This window comes from Bufo bufo, chromosome 2 (assembly GCF_905171765.1).
Source record: "Bufo bufo chromosome 2, aBufBuf1.1, whole genome shotgun sequence".
Lineage (NCBI taxonomy): Eukaryota > Metazoa > Chordata > Amphibia > Anura > Bufonidae > Bufo > Bufo bufo.
In genome coordinates this window covers 837,029,339-837,051,611 of record NC_053390.1, presented here as the reverse complement: position 1 = coordinate 837,051,611, position 22,273 = coordinate 837,029,339, and the positions used below count along the sequence as shown (strand labels likewise).

The 22,273-nt window shown below is 43.5% G+C and overlaps 1 protein-coding gene across 1 annotated transcript; it reads right to left on the bottom strand.

Annotated features, from left to right (window-relative positions):
* Positions 1 to 318: 318 nt before the first annotated feature.
* Positions 319 to 21,971, bottom strand: LOC120991862. The gene is made up of 3 exons (XM_040420612.1): positions 21,857 to 21,971; positions 11,287 to 11,658; positions 319 to 864 (listed from the first exon to the last, which is right to left on the bottom strand). Exons 1-3 carry the CDS (start codon positions 21,903 to 21,905, stop codon positions 650 to 652), a joined length of 636 nt encoding a protein of 211 aa, XP_040276546.1. The 5' UTR covers positions 21,906 to 21,971; the 3' UTR covers positions 319 to 649.
* Between the last annotated feature and the right edge of the window lie 302 nt (positions 21,972 to 22,273).

Below are 22,273 nucleotides of genomic sequence, written 5' to 3'. Positions count from 1 at the left end.
GGCATCTCCTATATATAATTATATATGTACAGCTGGTATAACCTGGGCATCTCCTATATATAATTATATATGTACAGCTGGTATAACCTGGGCATCTCCTGTATATAATTATATATGTACAGCTGGTATAACCTGGGCATCTCCTATATATAATTATATATGTACAGCTGGTATAACCTGGGTATCTCCTGTATATAATTATGTATGTACAGCTGGTATAAGCTATACATATTCTTGTATACAGTGATATGGACAAAGCTGGTATAACCAGGGCGTTTGTATGTATACTTTTTTCGTCTTTGGTTTATGTATTACTAATTTTTCTTTCGAACATGTCTTGTATTTTGGTTGTTTTTTATATTTTTCGTACAGACATATTTTTTCTTTTTTAGTTTTTGTCACAGAGATTTGTAGACACCAGAATGTTTAGGATGTCTACGTATAAAGTAATTAAGTCTTTGCCTTAAAAGGTAGATTAGCTAAGCAGGAATGTGGAAAGCATAGGTGATGGCTCATAGAAGGTCTCCTGTCCTTGACATCTTCCTCACAAGGACTTCTCATCATCTTCTACTGCTCTTCTCAGGAAGGACACATTCATCCATGGCAGGTCTTATATTTTCTCTGAGATCCTCTCCGTACATTTGAACTCTTACCACAGCTGCCGGTTTGGTGGCACCATCTTCAGTGTCCTGCTCCGAAAGCGATTCCAGGTCTTGAAGTGCATCCCAAGCAAAACAAGAACAGCAATGAAGATGGAGGAGAGACGCCTGCCGAGAAGAATCCAGGCAGAGGTGGCAACATCCACAGAGCTGATGTTACCTGAGCAAATGCAATAACCGGCAGTGTCTGCACCAGGTGCTGGATCTGGAGGAAAGAGAAAACCGCAAAGCTGAAATCACGGACAAAGCAATGGTATAACAGAGCTCTTGTTATAAAGTAAGAGCAGTCATATTCTTGTACATAGGAGCAGTATTATAGTAGTTATATTCTTGTACATAGGAGCAGTATTATAGTAGTTATATTCTTGTACATAGGAGCAGTATTATAGTAGTTATATTCTTGTACATAGAGCAGTATTATAGTAGTTATATTCTTGTACCTAGGAGCAGTATTATAGTAGTTATATTCTTGTACATAGGAGCAGTATTATAGTAGTCATATTCTTGTACATAGGAGCAGTATTATAGTAGTTATATTCTTGTACATAGGAGGCAGTATTATAGTAGTTATATTCTTGTATATAGGAGCAGTATTATAGTAGTTATATTCTTGTACATAGGAGACAGTATTATAGTAGTTATATCCTTGTACATAGGAGACAGTATTATAGTAGTTATATTCTTGTACATAGGAGGCAGTATTATAGTAGTTATATTCTTGTACATAGGAGGCAGTATTATAGTAGTTATATTCTTGTACATAGGAGCAGTATTATAGTAGTTATATTCTTGTACATAGGAGCAGTATTATAGTGGTTATATTCTTGTACATAGGAGCAGTATTATAGTAGTTATATCCTTGTACATAGGAGCAGTATTATAGTAGTTATATTCTTGTACATAGGAGCAGTATTATAGTAGTGTTATTCTTGTACATAGGAGCAGTATTATAGTAGTTATATTCTTGTACATAGGAGCAGTATTATAGTAGTTATATTCTTGTACATAGGAAGCAGTATTATAGTAGTTATATTCTTGTACATAGGAGCAGTATTATAGTAGTTATATTCTTGTACATAGGAGCAGTATTATAGTAGTTATATTCTTGTACACAGGAGCAGTATTATAGTAGTTATATTCTTGTACATAGGAGCAGTATTATAGTAGTTATATTCTTGTACATAGGTGGCAGTATTATAGTAGTTATATTCTTGTACATAGGAGGCAGTATTATAGTAGTTATATTCTTGTACATAGGAGAAGTATTATAGTAGTTATATCCTTGTACATAGGAGGCAGTAATATAGTAGTTATATTCTTGTACATAGGAGGCAGTATTATAGTAGTTATATTCTTGTACATAGGAGACAATATTATAGTAGTTATATTCTTGTACATAGGAGGCAGTATTATAGTAGTTATATTCTTGTACATAGGAGCAGTATTATAGTAGATATATTCTTGTACATAGGAGCAGTTTCATAGTAGTTATATTCTTGTACATAGGAGGCAGTATTATAGTAGTTATATTCTTGTACATAGGAGACAGTATTATAGTAGTTATATTCTTGTACATAGGAGGCAGTATTATAGTAGTTATATTCTTGTACATAGGAGGCAGTATTATAGTAGTTATATTCTTGTACATAGGAGCAGTATTATAGTAGTTATATTCTTGTACATAGGAGCAGTATTATAGTAGTTATATTCTTGTACATAGGAGCAGTATTATAGTAGATATATTCTTGTACATAGGAGCAGTTTCATAGTAGTTATATTCTTGTACATAGGAGGCAGTATTATAGTAGTTATATTCTTGTACATAGGAGACAGTATTATAGTAGTTATATTCTTGTACATAGGAGGCAGTATTATAGTAGTTATATTCTTGTACATAGGAGGCAGTATTATAGTAGTTATATTCCTGTACATAGGAGCAGTATTATAGTAGTTATATTCTTGTACATAGGAGGCAGTATTATAGTGGTTATATTCTTGTACATAGGAGCAGTATTATAGTAGTTATATCCTTGTACATAGGAGCAGTATTATAGTAGTTATATTCTTGTACATAGGAGCAGTATTATAGTAGTGTTATTCTTGTACATAGGAGCAGTATTATAGTAGTTATATTCTTGTACATAGGAGCAGTATTATAGTAGTTATATTCTTGTACATAGGAAGCAGTATTATAGTAGTTATATTCTTGTACATAGGAGCAGTATTATAGTAGTTATATTCTTGTACATAGGAGGCAGTATTATAGTAGTTATATTCTTGTACATAGGAGGCAGTATTATAGTAGTTATATTCTTGTACATAGGAGCAGTATTATAGTAGTTATATTCTTGTACATAGGAGGTAGTATTATAGTAGTTATATTCTTGTACATAGGAGGCAGTATTATAATAGTGTTATTCTTGTACATAGGAGCAGTATTATAGTAGTTATATTCTTGTACATAGGAGGCAGTATTATAGTAGTTATATTCTTGTACATAGGAGCAGTATTATAGTAGTTATATTCTTGTACATAGGAGCAGTATTATAGTAGTTATATTCTTGTACATAGGAGCAGTATTATAGTAGTTATATTCTTGCACATAGGGGCAGTATTATAGTAGTTATATTCCTGTACATAGGAGCAGTATTATAGTAGTTATATTCTTGTACATAGGAGCAGTATTATAGTAGTTATATTCTTGTACATAGGAGCAGTATTATAGTAGTTATATTCTTGTACATAGGAGCAGTATTATAATAGTTATATTCTTGTACATAAGAGGCAGTATTATAGTAGTTATATTCCTGTACATAGGAGCAGTATTATAGCAGTTATATTCTTGTACATAGGAGCAGTATTATAGTAGTTATATTCTTGTACATAGGAGGCAGTATTATAGTAGTTATATCCTTGTACATAGGAGCAGTATTATAGTAGTTATATTCTTGGACATAGGAGGCAGTATTATAGTAGTTATATTCTTGTACACAGGAGGCAGTATTATAGTAGTTATATTCTTGTACATAGGAGCAGTATTATAGTAGTTATATTCTTGTACATAGGAGCAGTATTATAGTAGATATATTCTTGTACATAGGAGCAGTATTATAGTAGTTATATTCTTGTACATAGGAGCAGTATTATAGTAGTTATATTCTTGTACATAGGAGGCAGTATTATAGTAGTTATATTCTTGTACATAGGAGCAGTATTATAGTAGTTATATACTTGTACATAGGAGGCAGTATTATAGTATTTATATTCTTGTACATAGGAGCAGTATTATAGTAGTTATATTCTTTTATGTATAGGGTGGTATTATAGTATATTTTTTCACTATCCACTGTGCCTTCAGCACGTGACATTTCTATAGACACAGGTTTAGCTTTTATGGATGATATTGCTTGTAGTACTTGTGGCGAAACCAACCTCGCCACTGGGCTTTGGAGAGGACTGGCTGCTGGCCTCTTGCCCCAGGATTATGGGCCCTATCATCAGCCCATGCAAAACTTAAGCTCCATGGCAATTGAACTGTATGTGTGTGGTCTGAGCGCCATTCAATAATATGCGCTCAGACCTAAGCTATCTGGGGATATGTTGCATGTCTTTATTTTATGTAGTAAATGTAACCTTGTGTATTTTATTGTATTTTATGTCTTTTTGCAACCATGTGCTCAATGGAGTCTGCCTCTATCCCTGGATATAATTTGATTATTTCCCATTGTCTCCAGGAAAGAGGGCTCTGTAAAACTGGTTTGAGCCAGATAGCCATGTGCCAGCCAGGGCCCAAAAGATATTTTACTAACTTTTGAACCCCTGGTCTGATTCATGCCATTTTTTAAATGTTGTTCCCCTGAATGGGTTGATTGCGAATATGTAATTTTTATGTGAATGTGATGTATGGTTTTAGAGTTATGAAAGTTGGGTAGAAAGTATGTTTAACTGTATGTATAATTGAGTCTCCTCTCAGGATAAGGGGAGGGAATATGCTGGGTGTGTTTCTATTGTCCCATTGTGTGTTTAAAATGGTGATGTCTGTTCTGTTGTCCTCACATGTGTATTGGCGATCTCCTTTTGTCCTCAGAGATAATTGGATTGCTCTTCAGGTTGTCTGGACAGAGAGGAGGAAACCACAATGCATTGTGGGGATATGTTGTCCTATGTTACAGTCTTCATTCTGGTCCTCTGGGGGCGTGAACGATTAGTTGCTGTAGTTACATTGCATGTCTTGTTAATTACTGATTGGTTGTATTTCAAACCCCTGTGGGCAGTACTATGTTTGTTTTTTGTGAATAAAAGAGGCTGTACTTCAAGTACAGGCAGACCACTGTTTGACCCTCAACACGGAGCCTTGTCTCGTTATTGGGGGGATTCACTGTATGCTGTTAGAGACTGATTGCCAGGATTGTATGCTTTTCCTGTTCGTCTGCTAGCAGCTATTCGTGAGGTTCCAGTTTGGAGTGCTACTTTGTATCCAGTTCGGGAGTTGGTGTTCCGCAGTAGCTGTGCCTGTCTCTCAGAAAGGGGCACATCACCTAAACGGATTTTAACCCCTTGTCTGCTGAAACGGTCCGTTACAGTACTATCGTAGTAATGTCTTCCTAAGTGTCTTATTCTAGGGACTCTGAAATGTGTACATTTTCTATTATGGTTATGATGATTCCTAAGATATCAATTCTGTTTTCGGCTCTAGTTTCCTGACTGATGACCTGCACAGTTTTATCATATAAGGTCTCACCCTATGGAAATGTTTATGATAATGGGCTCCTGTAATATTACAGTATTACTTCACTCTTTTTGCCCCTTCCCCCAATTTTACAGCCAGAGTGATGTCTGGCAGCTAAAGGGTTATGTATGAGGGCCCAGTGCTGATTTGTATTTTCCTCCCGGGGCCTCCCATTGACTTTACTCAGTCGTCTTCTTTAGAAAGTAAAGTCTGCTTTTTCTGTGGTTACAGTGAAGTATCCCGACCTCTAATTACTTCATACAAAATTCCTCTCCTGTAGATATTTTTTTCTCTGAAATTTTAAGTAATTTACTCAAAATGACATGAATTTAAGTAGAAAAGTTCCCCGCTGTGTCTCTCTTCTGTTAATAAACCTGTGAGTGGTGCAGAGGCGACAAAAGCCCAGCAAGTTCATCAAACTGTAAAGCACAGAAAAGTCTCTGACGGAAGTAAAATGCCAAGGGTTGACACTGCAGAAGTGGCTGGGTGGAAGAGATTCACAGATGGCAGAGATGTATTGGGTAAACAGGTTTTGGGAATTTGAAGTAAAACAGGGAATTTTCTGGTTCTGGAACTTTTTCTTCTTCTCCTGGTTTCTTCACTCTGAGAGGATCCCTACTGAGCCTCTGGAGCCTGAAGGCGTCTCACAAGAAGTAGTCAGCAGGAGATCTGGACATGTTCTATGGAACTACGTCTACCTGTGACAGCTCTAGCAGCCCTCAGACTACAGAGCTCCATCCCTAAGGGCCCCTTTCTCACCAAGTGCCAGTATCTACCACAATATATTGTGAAATGCTTGGTCATGGTGCACAGTCTGCGAGAATTCTGACATTGATCACCCAATGTGCATTCCCCCTAGGAACATCTGCCATTGGGACATCTCCTTCACCTTTTGTTTGACGCATCTTCAAGGCCACCTTTTGGTCTGCAAAATCTTCAGCTGCAGTGACTGTTACTCCACATACCTCACGGCCTGACTTGGGCCTGATCTGCTCCTTTTCTTCTTTTGTGTGCACCCAGTAGAGAGAAGCACATGGCTACCAGCACTACTGGGCATTGTTTTCTTGTGTAGCTCAGCAGTGGGATGCATACAAGGTTTGGCTCTACTCTGCCACTTAATTCGCATTCATGCAGAAGTGAGAAATCTTCACCTCCAGTAGGTTATTTTTTCTTCACCTGCTGCAGCAGTTGCTGCGACAGGCCATAACTGGTGCTGCCCCCCAGCAGGGAAGGTGAGCGCCCATCTCAAGGCTGCATTAACTGCTATTGTGCATGCTTAATGGGGTCTATAGTGTCCTCTGTGATCGTATGACAAGCTATCCACGTAATTGCTTGTCATCATCAATAGAGCTGAGCCCAGAGCAGCAGTATATAAAATGTATGGAGCAGCACTGTCTAGTAGATGGAGTGGTGTATTGTAGTGGCGCTTATCCCCATCCATTCTTCTAAAGGTGGTTTCAGGTCCCCACCACCATCTGACCTAAGGTTTATGTAACTTTCATGTATGACACAATTAAGTCTGGATACCTCTTCTCTAATATTTAGTGTACATTTTGTACAGTTTGTATAGTGCCTTCTGTATATTAATTTTGGGCCTTTTCGAGCTACATCGCTGCAATATTTGATTATCCAAGATTTTTTTACATGTGTTGATGGTTCATTGGCGTAAAGGAGTCTTTTTGGCCATATAATGCTCACTAAGAAATGTAAATTAGTTCTCAAGGTGGTTGAAGGTTTTTGGTTTGACCCTAAACATACTATTAAATCTTCGAACTAGACCTAAATGCAAGAAACATCTCAACCATCAAATGACAATTCTCAGAGACTTGGAGAACTGTATAATACACCCTTCATGTTGTGGCTGCCCAGGAGGTAATACCAGGTGCTAGAGACAAGCACAGAAGGAAATGTGTGAAGTTTTTGTGTTGTCTGCCACCACCTTTTTATTTTGATAAAGATGTTGATGCCCACATATAGTAGACAGAACCATGGGGGGGGGGGGGGGGTACTTACTTTCCTCCATAACTGTTGCTCAGTCTTATTCTTTATCATGATAAGTATCTATCTAACGGCTATACAAAAGGTGCAGACACAGCTCTGCTCCATCTGAACACATCCTGAACATTTCACCGGCTGATCTGCTCCATTTTCTTTGGCGTGCCTCCTATATCACTCCGGGTTATCAGTGCCGTGTGAAATATAACATCTGGAGCCTGCATTTGATGGAATTAGTCTGTGTTATCCTACAGATTGTATGAGCGATGTTCTCCCCCAGTGCCACAGATCGTAAGGCTGATATAGGTCACTAATCCGCTGGTAGATTACACTGCTTATTATATCTATATCTTACATCGAAGGACATATGTGCCGTGGATTATAGTGGCTGCCACCGAGAGATTAATCTTCTACTGTACACAAGTTAATGAATACTACATCTACATATCTGGGGGGGGGGGGGCATGACAATCAGTTATAATCTTCATTACCTTTGGGGATGGGATACTATATGACGGGAAGCAAACTGTTGAGCGTGGGGCCATATAGCCATGTAGGCATGGCCTTCAAGAAATCTGCTCCCAGTTGACCCATGTAAAGATGAGGCTCTCAGATTATTCATTTTACTTAATATTTTTATCTCTTTATCTTTTCCCCAGTATTTTGTGAGGAGCATTGGTTCAATAAAGTTGTTTAAAAACTTGTTATGTGACTTTACAAGCTTTTTCCCCAACACACCCTATGCCTACTGATGGTCTCCATGAGGAGAAGCAGTAAGATACACCTACAGCAACAGCATCTCACACAGCCAACAGCACTGATGAGGGGCAAGAACCCCGAAACAGATGTCTGCGGGTGGATGTCTACACCTCATTGAGAAGGTTCTGGTTTGACTTTTATTCTAAGTTGTGGCAAGGTCTACTAAAGGGCCAGATGTTGACTTACCCCCAAAAGGGCACTGCAGAGACATTTTTCTCCTTCTTGAGAACTAATTTACCTACCTTTTTCTAGGGAGCATTGCATGGCCTATAAGACTCCCTACACCAACGAACTGTTTCCAAATGGTGAAACAGCACCCTGTCCTAGAGGATGCTTCAAATTAAAGGTGAAGGTAATGTCCTCCTGTGGCAGATTCTCCTTAAGATGGTGCACATTAGCTGATCAATGCAAGGAAATACACTGCTCAAAAAAAATAAAGGGAACACTTAAACAACACAATGTAACTCCAAGTCAATCACACTTCTGTGACATCAAACTGTCCACTTAGGAAGCAACACTGAGTGACAATCAATTTCACATGCTGTTGTGCAAATGGGATAGACAACAGGTGGAAATTATAGGCAATTAGCAAGACACCCCCAATAAATGAGTGGTTCTGCAGGTGGTGACCTGACCACTTCTCAGTTCCTATGCTTCCTGGCTGATGTTTTGGTCACTTTTGAATGCTGGCGGTGCTTTCACTCTAGTGGTAGCATGAGACGGAGTCTACAACCCACACAAGTGGCTCAGGTAGTGCAGCTTATCCAGGATGGCACATCAATGCGAGCTGTGGCAAGAAGGTTTGCTGTGTCTGTCAGCGTAGTGTCCAGAGCATGGAGGCGCTACCAGGAGACAGGCCAGTACATCAGGAGACGTGGAGGAGGCCGTAGGAGGGCAACAACCCAGCAGCAGGACCGCTACCTCCGCCTTTGTGCAAGGAGGAACAGGAGGAGCACGGCCAGAGCCCTGCAAAATGACCTCCAGCAGGCCACAAATGTGCATGTGTCTGCTCAAACGGTCAGAAACAGACTCCATGAGGGTGATATGAGGGCCCAACGTCCACAGGTGGGGGTTGTGCTTACAGCCCAACACCGTGCAGGACGTTTGCCATTTGCCAGAAAACACCAAGATTGGCAAATTCGCCACTGGCGCCCTGTGCTCTTCACAGATGAAAGCAGGTTCACACTGAGCACATGTGACAGACGTGACAGAGTCTGGAGACGCCGTGGAGAACGTTCTGCTGCCTGCAACATCCTCCAGCATGACCGGTTTGGCATTGGGTCAGTAATGGTGTGAGGTGGCATTTCTTTGGAGGGCCGCACAGCCCTCCATGTGCTCGCCAGAGGTAGCCTGACTGCCATTAGGTACCGAGATGAGATCCTCAGACCCCTTGTGAGACCATATGCTGGTGCGGTTGGCCCTGGGTTCCTCCTAATGCAAGACAATGCTAGACCTCATGTGGCTGGAGTGTGTCAGCAGTTCCTGCAAGACGAAGGCATTGATGCTATGGACTGGCCCGCCCGTTCCCCAGACCTGAATCTAATTGAGCACATCTGGGACATCATGTCTCGCTCTATCCACCAACGTCACGTTGCACCACAGACTGTCCAGGAGTTGGCAGATGCTTTAGTCCAGGTCTGGGAGGAGATCCCTCAGGAGACCGTCCGCCACCTCATCAGGAGCATGCACAGGCGTTGTAGGGAGGTCATACAGGCACGTGGAGGCCACACACACTACTGAGCCTCATTTTGACTTGTTTTAAGGACATTACATCAAAGTTGGATCAGCCTGTAGTGTGTTTTTCCACTTTAATTTTAAGTGTGACTCCAAATCCAGACCTCCATGGGTTAAAAAATTTGATTTCCATTTTTTTTTTTGTGTGATTTTGTTGTCAGCACATTCAACTATGTAAAGAACAAAGTATTTCAGAAGAATATTTAATTAATTCAGATCTAGGATGTGTTATTTTTGTGTTCCCTTTATTTTTTTGAGCAGTGTATATATACTGATTATCCAAAGATCAGATATTTATATGTCCACATATACAGTACATCACTATGTGGTTAAATTGTAATCCAGAAACCAAGTGGTCATGTCCTAGTTTGGGGGATACCGTATTTTTCGACCTATAAGACGTACTCCCCCCCCCCCCAAAAGTGGGGGGAAAATAGCAGTGCATCTTATGGGGCGAATGCTGCATTTTGCCGAACTGTCAATGATACACCCGCCGTGATGCCGCGCGGCGGGTGTATTAGCTGAGAGGAAGGAGGGGCTGGGGGCCGGCATCTGCTTTTATAATGACAGCATGGCCCGTGCAGTGACTGTATTCTACTACACGGGCCCCGCTCACTGTATATACCGTAATCGTATCTATAATTGTGGCATTGTTAATAGTAATCAGCGCCTGTATTACTTACAACAAGCGCTCGGTAGCAGAGAGGAGGCAGGCCGGGAGGACGGGCACTGGCAGCGTGAGTCACTATGTCACGTGCCTGCGCCGCCCAATTTATGAATGAATCAGGCGGCATGGGCACATGGCGTAGTGACTCACGCTGCCAGCGCCCGTCCTCCCGGCCTGCCTCCTCCCTCCTCTCTGCTACAAGCGCTTGTTGTAAGTAATACAGGCGCTGATTACTATAAACAATGCCACAATTATAGATAAGATTACGGTATATACAGTGAGCGGGGCCCGTGTAGTAGAATACAGTCACTGCACGGGCCCCGCTGTCATTATAAAAGCAGATGCGACCCCCACCCCTTGTATTGGGGGTCATTCACACTACAGGGACACTGTTATGGAGGGGATCTGTGGATGACACATATATGTGTCATCCACAGATCCCCCCATAACAGTGTCATCCACAGATCCCCATAACAGTGTCATCCAGAGACCCCAATAAGAGCCATCCAGAGATCCCCATGAGAGCTTCACCCACAGATCCCCCATAACAGTGTCACCCATAGATCCCCCATAACAGTGTCCTCAACAGATCCCCCACAATAGTGTCATCCACAGACCACCATTAGTTCAAAATCCACCAAAAGCACACCTTTTTTTTCTTATTTTCCTCCTCGAAAACCTAGGTGCGTCTTATGGGCGGTTGCGTCTTATAGGGCAGAAAATACGGTATTTAATAGACTTACCCTCAGTTCTGACAGGTAGGACTGTGAAGTCGATCAGCATCTCCTTTTCCAGTTCATTATTCAGCATGGACACCTTGTATGTTCCGCTGTCCTCCACCTTCAAGTGTGTAATATTCAGTGATCCATTCTCCGGAATAATAGTCATCCGGCTTTCGTATCCATTTTCTGGGAACATGCTGTGCTTGGGTTGGGTCCCAAATTGTACAGTGCAGATGAGCAAATGCACATGTTTTGGATGGACCATATCCCATCTAATCTGGAGCCAGTCTGTAGTATTGCTGATTTGGTAGGACACGGCCAGTATGATGGAGTCATTTATATATCCAGTTACATGTGTTTGAGCAGAGGAGATGGTGAGAGCTCCAACATAACCTGGGGAAAGACATGAGGATTGTCATCTACAGAATAATTGTACACTTACTGCGAAGATCCCTCGCAAATTACAGACAACGGCTGGGGGTCACAGATGGGGGTCACTTGTTCATTCTGCTGTATTCGACCGGCTGATACAATGTATCTCACCAGTGCATCCACTGTGCCTCCCATTTCTAAGTGGTGCCATAGGGAGAAGCCTACTTTACATACTTCACTCCCTGCCTCTACAAGGTCATCTTACATGTAGGCTTATTGGTGCCCAAGGCCGAGGTATTAGGATGCTCCTTCAACCCTCAGCAGGACCTGGGAGCCAGCCAGTGTAAAGACCCCGGATGTGGTAGGTTGCCATGTATGTTTCTCTGTGGTTCCGACCTCAACTGATGCTTTAGACTATCTTTCTAGAAATAGATGCTTGTAGACAGAAGATTTGGGGACTTTCCTTGAATTTGATGCTCATTAAACATATTGCTTTTTCTAACTTTGATCCCACGTTGATGGCTCATCCTGAGGGTCCATAGCAAGTTGGTGGTGGATGTGAGATCACCCATAATGAAAACAGTAATCATCTCATCAATGGGGAGAGGGGAATAACCTGGGTAAATAAGCTAGTAAAGAGAAGGTCAAACTGTTCCTCCGGGGGCGCACTGTGGGGTCACAGCTAGGAGCTATACAGCTCATACAAATACATTTTCACATTGTCACAAAAATGGTACCAAAAAAAAATGATATAAGAAAAGCCACATCCTGACGAGACCCTCAGACACTGAGCTCACATCTACCTCACTGCTATAACCTGCTTTTGTTTCTGTACCCAGGATGTGGTGTGGGGGGTGATGCTTGAAGGGAACCTGTCATCAACTTTATGCTGTCCATACTAACAGCAGCGTAAAGTAGAGACTGAGTTCAGTGTTCTGTCATTTATAAGTTAAAAGTAAGTGGTTGCCAAGAACCAACATCACAATCATTGCAGACTGGGCCTGGAGAAGAGTCCTGGCCTCCTGAGAAGAGTCCTGGTTATTCATGAAGTCCTGCTCTCCTGCCCACCTGCTGATGACTGACCGTCTTCTACCTAGTTTTCTCCCTTTCTCTCTAGGAGAGAACTGCCAATCATCAGATGGGTGGAGAGCAGGAGATTATGGACAACCAGGACTCTTCTCAAGTAGATTTGACTCTTTTCAAGGCCTGGGCTGCAATGATTATGATTAGAGATGAGCAAATCGAAGTGGAATTCGATCAGAATTTCAGGAAAAGTTTGATTCGCACCGAAGCCGAATTTCCTCGCGCTTCCTAAAATGGCTGCTGCACGTGTGAGGACATGTAGAAAGGAACTCTGGTAAGGTGGGATCACCCACAATGCCATGCATGCAGCCAATCAGCAGCCAGCCAGCCCTGTGATGTCACAGCCCTATAAATAGCCTCAGCCATCTTAGATTCAGCCATTCACCAGTGTACTTAGTGCAGGGAGAGACGTCAGCAGGCGCTAGGGACAGTGCTAATAAAAACAACTTAATTGTGCTGAAAAAACTATTTACAAGTTCAGGGAAAGATTATTCAAGGTGAAGGGAAAGGACAGGGAGGAATCATTCCACAGCATTTCTGTAGAACAGGGTTCAGTAGGGGAGGTTACAGCCTGGGGAATAGGAACAATCCTATTACACCTTGCTGCACTGACTGGGGATCCAAATCGCCATTATACAGCTCTGTAATTCCAGAAAACCGTTCCTGTTATTAGGGTGCAAGTTCTGTGTGATACCGCCATTAACAGGAGTTATTACAAGGAAATATTTCCACGTCTTATTTGCCCTTGTGCGGTGCAGTTATATGTTCTAAAGCATTTTTAGGCTTGTATTAGTTGGAAAAAAGGGGCTTATTAGCCGTTGTGTGGTGAAGTGCTAAAATTACAGCCCTTTTTGTCGTGTATTAGTGGCAAAAGAAAAATATATTTGCCGTTCAGCGGTGCGGTTACCTCTTTTAAAGCCTATTTTGCCGTGTATTAGTGGCAAACCAAAAATATATTTGCCGGTCAGCAGTGCAGTTACCGTATATGTTTTAAAGCATTTTGTGGCAAGTATTACCATAAAAATAAAAAATATATTTGCCGCTCAGCGGTGTAATTATCTGTTCTAAAGCCATTTTTGCCGTGTATTAGTGGCAAAACCAAAATATATTTGCTGTTCAGCGGTGCTGTTATCTGTTCAAAAGCCATTTTTGCCGTGTATTAGTGGCAAAACCAAAATATATTTGTCATTTAGTGGTGCAGTTATCGTATATCTTTTAAAGCCTTTTGTGACGTGTATTACCGTAAAAAGAAAATATATATTTGCCGCTCATCGGTGTAGTCATCTGTTTTAAAGCCATTTTTGCTGTTTATTAGTGGCAAACCAAAATTTAATTTGCCGGTCTGCGGTGCAGCTATATGATTGAAAGCCTTTTGTGACATGTATTAGCGTTAGAAGAAAAAATATACTTGCCGCTCAGCGGTGCAGTTATCTGCGGTAAAGCCTTTTATGGCGTGTATTAGTGGCAAAATAAAAAATATATTTGCTGTTCAGCGGTGCAGTTATCTGCGGTAAAGCCTTTTATGGCGTGTATTAGTGGCAAAATAAAAAATATATTTGCTGTTCAGCGGTGCAGTACGTTCTAAGGCCCTTTTTTGTGTGTATTAGTGGCACAAAAAAGTATTAGCCGTTGTGTGGTAAAGTGAGAAAATTACAGACTTTTTTGGGGTGTTTTAATTTCCTTTTTATTTATTTATTTATTTGAACTAACAGTATGTCAGACAGAGAAGTGCCAGACCCTGCACAGGGGAGTGACAGAGGCCTAAATGTTCCTGGGGCAGGCAGAGGTCGCAGCAGAGTAAGGGGTCGGTGCAGCAGGGGTCACAGCGAGAGGCCTGAGCTCCCGTCAGCTAGCGGTCGTGTCGTGACCAGCAACCCAGCGGTCCTTGAATGGTTGACTCGATCTTCAGCTTCGTCGCAAGTGACATCAGACACCCCCAGCCAGGAGTCAGTGGGTTCGTCAGACACAACCCTTAGTTGGCATGGCCCGGGAGCAGACCCTTTGCCCTCACCTGTCCTCAACCTGCCTCTGTCTTTTTCTGTTCCCTCAGTCAGGGAAGTATTGTATGCTGTGGGCTCAGCTCCACTATACAGTGAGGACGAGCTACTAGAAGACAGTCAGCAGCCAGCCAAGATGTGGAGGAGACATCCGCTGCTTCCTCCGGTAGGCGGGTAAGTAGTGATGAGGAGAGTGCCGTGGGAGCTGGTGTTGCGAGCAGTCAGGCTCCTGACCCAGAGACGGTTGAGGAGGACATCAGTGACATGCAGATAGTCGATGATGATGTAGCTGATCGCACTTGGGAGCCGGGTGACGAAAGGGCTTCATTTTTTTCTTTTTATAATGTAATATTATAAAATCCAGTATTTCCATGATAAATCTGCAGCGTGGGGGCCACATGTGGCTTCTACATACTTTCAAAATAATCCTTCAGCGGGGTGAATAGATGCCGGATGACCAGGGTAGGGAGGAATCTGTCACAGTGGGGAGTGGGGGAGAGACCATACACAGCAAGAGGCTCGGCAGGTAAGAACACAAGATAACACTTACCTGCCGAAGTCTCCACAACTGGAACCCGTGCATACGTACAGGAGCCCTAACACCAAACTGGACACCGTACCAGCAACTATCACAGGTATCCAGCACACCAGACACCACCAGGACCCCCATGCCGCAAAGTGCATGGCAGCCCCAGGCAGCGCTGCATACAGGCTAGTGGTTCACCCCTCCGGGAAACCAACCCCCTTCCGGAGGACACAACACACAGGGAAAACGTCTTACATACATGCAGGGACAAACACCAACAACAGCCCAGACATGTAACAACAATAAAGACGTACAACACACCCTGAACATAAACCCACACCTAACATACAAAAAGTGAGGTAGGGTATAAGGAGCATACAAAAGGAAGACAATTTATTTCCAACAAGGTGGCCCTCAAGGACTAGGCAGAATCACCCAGGAAAGGAGCAGAGTTCCATCACCAAACAAGGATGGAGTACCACTGCCCCCAGCCAGGAAGCCATAGATAAAGTCAAGCTAGTGGCCACACCCAGGACACACCTAAATCCCCATAGCTAGAGGATTAACCCCTCGCTCACCAAACTACAGGGAGACACACCTTAAAGGGTAAATGCACGTGCAAACCGAAAACAAGTTGCCACCGGCAGTCAGTCTGCAAGGCAACCGCGTCACGGTCAAACAACAATATGACCGTGACACTCCCACCCCTCAAAGCCCCCCCAACAGAAAAGGAGAAGCTAGTGGGGAACCCACAAACAACAGGGATGGGGGAAGGGAAAAAAAATAGCAGAATTAGTGTCAGTACAAGCGAGTCTCCGCAAGACTGCTGCCAGCCGCCGGAACCACCAACAAACCAGGCAGCCAGCCAACGAACAGCCAGGAGATATGGCACTGATCACTGTGTCCACACTCAGAAATCGCACCCACCAAGTCGCTCCCAGCATGCATCCCCCACCAGCATACACCAAAGCCAGTTCAAGGAATGCAGCCAGCCACCACAACTAAACGACAGAACCCCTGAGACATAGACGAGGAGAGACCCAAACACAAGTGCCAACACAAACTTACTGCTGACCCCCTCTCCACTCTGTCGGGGGCTCTACTTGTATAAGCGTTTATTTGGAACAGGTTCTGTAGACATCTATGTGGAATCAGCTGACGACGGTGTAAAAGGAGTGCGCTTCTTCTTGGCGCTAACATCGACCTATCAGTTCATACTGGAGTTATTTGGTCAGTTTTGGCCCCCTGACGGCCCAAATAAGTGAAGTGTGCAGTGATTGTAAGAGCGACGCCTGTCATCTGCATGTCATACGGACTCACAGTATTATTTCACTACCACAGCAGACTCCCTATGTGTGTTACTGCAAGGCACAGTGTTCTACACCGCTATACAGGCACAGTGCTCTACACCGCTATACAGGCACAGTGTTCTATACCGCTATACAGGCACAGTGTTCTACACCTCTATACAGGCACAGTGTTCTACACCGCTATACAGGCACAGTGTTCTACACCACTATACAGGCACAGTGTTCTACACCACTATACAGGCACAGTGTTCTACACCACTATACAGGCACAGTGTTCTACACCACTATACAGGCACAGTGTTCTACACCGCTATACAGGCACAGTGTTCTACACCTCTATACAGGCACAGTGTTCTACACCACTATACAGGCACAGTGTTCTACACCACTATACAGGCACAGTGTTCTACACCACTATACAGGCACAGTGTTCTACACCACTATACAGGCACAGTGTTCTACACCACTATACAGGCACAGTGTTCTACACCACTATACAGGCACAGTGTTCTACACCGCTATACAGGCACAGTGTTCTACACCCCTATACAGGCACAGTGTTCTACACCGCTATACAGGCACAGTGTTCTACACCGCTATACAGGCACAGTGTTCTACACCGCTATACAGGCACAGTGTTCTACACCTCTATACAGGCACAGTGTTCTACACCTCTATACAGGCACAGTGTTCTACACCACTATACAGGCACAGTGTTCTACACCGCTATACAGGCACAGTGTTCTACACCGCTATACAGACACAGTGTTCTACACCGCTATACAGGCACAGTGTTCTACACCTCTATACAGGCACAGTGTTCTACACCGCTATACAGGCACAGTGTTCTACACCACTATACAGGCACAGTGTTCTACACCACTATACAGGCACAGTGTTCTACACCGATATACAGGCACAGTGTTCTACACCACTATACAGGCACAGTGTTCTACACCGCTATACAGGCACAGTGTTCTACACCTCTATACAGGCACAGTGTTCTACACCACTATACAGGCACAGTGTTCTACACCACTATACAGGCACAGTGTTCTACACCACTATACAGGCACAGTGTTCTACACCACTATACAGGCACAGTGTTCTACACCACTATACAGGCACAGTGTTCTACACCACTATACAGGCACAGTGTTCTACACCGCTATACAGGCACAGTGTTCTACACCCCTATACAGGCACAGTGTTCTACACCGCTATACAGGCACAGTGTTCTACACCGCTATACAGGCACAGTGTTCTACACCGCTATACAGGCACAGTGTTCTACACCTCTATACAGGCACAGTGTTCTACACCACTATACAGGCACAGTGTTCTACACCACTATACAGGCACAGTGTTCTACACCGCTATACAGGCACAGTGTTCTACACCGCTATACAGGCACAGTGTTCTACACCGCTATACAGGCACAGTGTTCTACACCGCTATACAGGCACAGTGTTCTAGACCACTATACAGGCACATTGTTCTACACCGCTATACAGGCACAGTGTTCTACACCGCTATACAGGCACAGTGTTCTACACCACTATACAGGCACAGTGTTCTACACCACTATACAGGCACAGTGTTCTACACCACTATACAGGCACAGTGTTCTACACCGCTATACAGGCACAGTGTTCTACACCGCTATACAGGCACATTGTTCTACACCGCTATACAGGCACAGTGTTCTACACCGCTATACAGGCACAGTGTTCTACACCACTATACAGGCACAGTGTTCTACACCGCTATACAGGCACAGTGTTCTACACCGCTATACAGGCACAGTGTTCTACACCGCTATACAGGCACAGTGTTCTACACCGCTATACAGGCACAGTGTTCTACACCTCTATACAGGCACAGTGTTCTACACCTCTATACAGGCACAGTGTTCTACACCGCTATACAGGCACAGTGTTCTAGACCACTATACAGGCACATTGTTCTACACCGCTATACAGGCACAGTGTTCTACACCACTATACAGGCACAGTGTTCTACACCACTATACAGGCACAGTGTTCTACACCACTATACAGGCACAGTGTTCTACACCACTATACAGGCACAGTGCTCTACACCACTATACAGGCACAGTGTTCTACACCACTATACAGGCACAGTGTTCTACACCACTATACAGGCACAGTGTTCTACACCGCTATACAGGCACAGTGTTCTACACCGCTATACAGGCACAGTGTTCTACACCGCTATACAGGCACAGTGTTCTACACCTCTATACAGGCACAGTGTTCTACACCGCTATACAGGCACAGTGTTCTACACCGCTATACAGGCACAGTGTTCTACACCACTATAAAGGCACAGTGTTCTACACCGCTATACAGGCACAGTGTTCTACACCGCTATACAGGCACAGTGTTCTACACCACTATACAGGCACAGTGTTCTACACCACTATACAGGAACAGTGTTCTACACCACTATACAGGCACAGTGTTCTACACCGCTATACAGGCACAGTGTTCTACACCCCTATACAGGCACAGTGTTCTACACAGCTATACAGGCACAGTGTTCTACACCACTATACAGGCACAGTGTTCTACACCACTATACAGACACAGTGTTCTACACCACAATACAGGCACAGTGTTCTACACTACTATACAGGCACAGTGTTCTACACCGCTATACAGGCACAGTGTTCTACACCACTATACAGGCACAGTGTTCTACACCACTATACAGGCACAGTGTTCTACACCACTATAAAGGCACAGTGTTCTACACCACTATACAGGCACAGTGTTCTACACCGCTATACAGGCACAGTGTTCTACACCACTATACAGGCACAGTGTTCTACACCACTATACAGGCACAGTGTTCTACACCACTATACAGGCACAGTGTTCTACACCACTATACAGGCACAGTGTTCTACACCACTATACAGGCACAGTGTTCTACACCACTATAAAGGCACAGTGTTCTACACCGCTATACAGGCACAGTGTTCTACACCACTATACAGGCACAGTGTTCTACACCACTATACAGGCACAGTGTTCTACACCACTATAAAGGCTCTCTGCAGCCAGCAAATAGACTTTTTTTTATGCGATTCGCCGCAAATATATTCGGATCAAACCAAATTTTTTTTTTAAAATTTGCCGAACCAGCGAATCGAATTTTAGAAAAATTCGCTCATCTCTAATTATGATGCTGGTTCTCAGCAACCACTTACTTTTAGCTCATGAGTGACACACCGCTGACATCAGCATTTCTGTCACTATTTTATGCTGCCCTTAGTGAGGTCAGCATAAAGTTGATGACGGGTTCCCTTTAAATACTCTGCAGGCGCGCAGCTATAGGGGATGCGGCTGCTTTGGGGCCCTGACCCAGAAGGAGTCCATCCAGGAGGAGGAGGACTGAAGCATTTGGTCAGGGCCCCCTTAACAGTATTACACAATGAAATTATATCCAGTGACAGTATAGACCGTGTATAAAACAGATGGAACAGCTGCCGGCCCCGGTCTGAGAGAGCGATCTTTACTGGCCACAGGAATGGGGGCAGCATGAAAGGAAGGGGTTGCGAAAAAATTACTGGGGGAGGGGGGCCCCATTCAAAAATTTGCTGTGGGGCCCAGTCATTTCTAGCTACGCCACTGATACTCTGTATTATATAATCTCATCTAATCTTGCAGGTAAGCAAAGCATTTGGATTTCCCTGGATTTTGCCAGGGATTACTAATATGATGAGGTCTGAAGTTCTCTAGGTGACACTTCTAGACATACATGCACATGTCTACATCCTGATAACACGCAGACACTGCTACCCTTCATGTCTGCTATGGAGCACATTCAGTAAACATCCACAGTACGGGGAGAAAAGTAAGTGAACCCTTGAATTATTAACCTATGGATCCCTTTTTAGAACCAGTCACCTCCAGCACCTCCTGGAGCTAGAGATTTGTACAGGGTTGTAGAGGAGGTTTAGACATTTTTCCCCACAAATTTGTTCTGTCCATGAACATTTCTGGGATTTCTTGTGCACAGAGAATGCAGCTCACTGTCCACCATTCTACTCCACTGTCCACCATTCTACTCCACTGTCCACCATTTACTCCACTGTCCCCACTGTCCACCATTCTACTCCACTATCCACCATTCTACTTCACTGTCCACCATTCTACTCCACTGTCCACCATTTACTCCACTGTCCCCACTGTCCACCATTCTACTCCACTGTCCACCATTCTACTCCACTGTCCACCATTTACTCCACTGTCCCCACTGTCCACCATTCTACTCCACTGTCCACCATTCTACTCCACTGTCCACCATTCTACTCCACTGTCCACCATTCTACTCCACTGTCCACCATTTACTCCACTGTCCACCATTCTACTCCACTGTCCACCATTTACTCCACTGTCCCCACTGTCCACCATTCTACTCCACTGTCCACCATTCTACTCCACTGTCCACCATTCTACTCCACTGTCCACCATTCTACTCCACTGTCCACCATTTACTCCACTGTCCCCACTGTCCACCATTCTACTCCACTGTCCCCACTGTCCACCATTCTACTCCACTGTCCAACATTTACTTCACTGTCCACCATTCTACTCCACTGTCCACCATTTACTCCACTGTCCCCACTGTCCACCATTCTACTCCACTGTCCCCACTGTCCACCATTCTACTCCACTGTCCAACATTTACTTCACTGTCCACCATTCTACTCCACTGTCCACCATTTACTCCACTGTCCCCACTGTCCACCATTCTACTCCACTGTCCACCATTTACTCCAGTGTCCCCACTGTCCACCATTCTACTCCACTGTCCACCATTGTACCCCATTATCTACCATTGCACTCCACTGTCCACCACTTTACCCCACTGTGTATTTATGTTATATCATCTTAAAGAACACAATACATCATAATACAAATGACAAAAGATGAATATATATATACTCACACGTGGCACTGACTACTACTATTCCTGTACAGTACTACTACCCCTATTTGGCTCAGAGACCTAGCACCAATGCATTTATTCTATAGATTCATTCACACTGTATATATAATTCATAAAACTATACTTCTGTATCTCTGTGAGGTGAAGAACACATAGTGGGAGTAATAGTCCTAGGGAGTATTAGTTACTGTCACTAACTAGAACTACTACCCCTCTTCTCTCCTTCTACCTACTTCTGTGTTTTGCTCCCACTTACCGGCCACCTTCTACCTCATCTCTCTATATCTCTATTGTACAGTAAGTATCACGTTATGTGCACTTACCTATGACAGTAAGGACACCCAGGACAGACAGACGATAGGGTGAGTACATAGTGATGGTGGAGCGCGGACATCTGCTGCTGTACTACTTAGCACCAGGGGAAGAGATGTCCTGACCACATCCCCTACATGAAGAAGAGAAAGAAACCTTCAGACCTCCCCCACCTCGTTATCCTGATCGTTACAAACTTTAGTTTGCATCTGAGAACCGAGAATTCAATAAAAAAAAAGAACAATTATGGTGCTGCCAAAATTATATAACAAAATATACAATATCAAAAACTCATGAAACAGCATCCAAGGAGAGAAGAGAGCAGAGAATATGGTGCAAATACGAATATGCTCTTCTATTATGGAAACATTAGCATGCAGAAGGAGCGGGGAGTAGTGACTGTAGTCACCTCTCCCTGGTCCTCTGGG

Bases quoted from the DNA above. Each gene is read 5' to 3' on its own strand.
- LOC120991862 (XM_040420612.1), bottom strand. From the start codon at position 21,905: ATGTACTCACCCTATCGTCTGTCTGTCCTGGGTGTCCTTACTGTCATA. The intron at 11,659-21,856 runs GTAAGTGCACAT...GTCTTTCCCCAG, and splicing joins GGGTGTCCTTACTGTCATAG to GTTATGTTGGAGCTCTCACC. The intron at 865-11,286 runs GTAAGTCTATTA...TCTTTCCTCCAG, and splicing joins CCTACCTGTCAGAACTGAGG to ATCCAGCACCTGGTGCAGAC.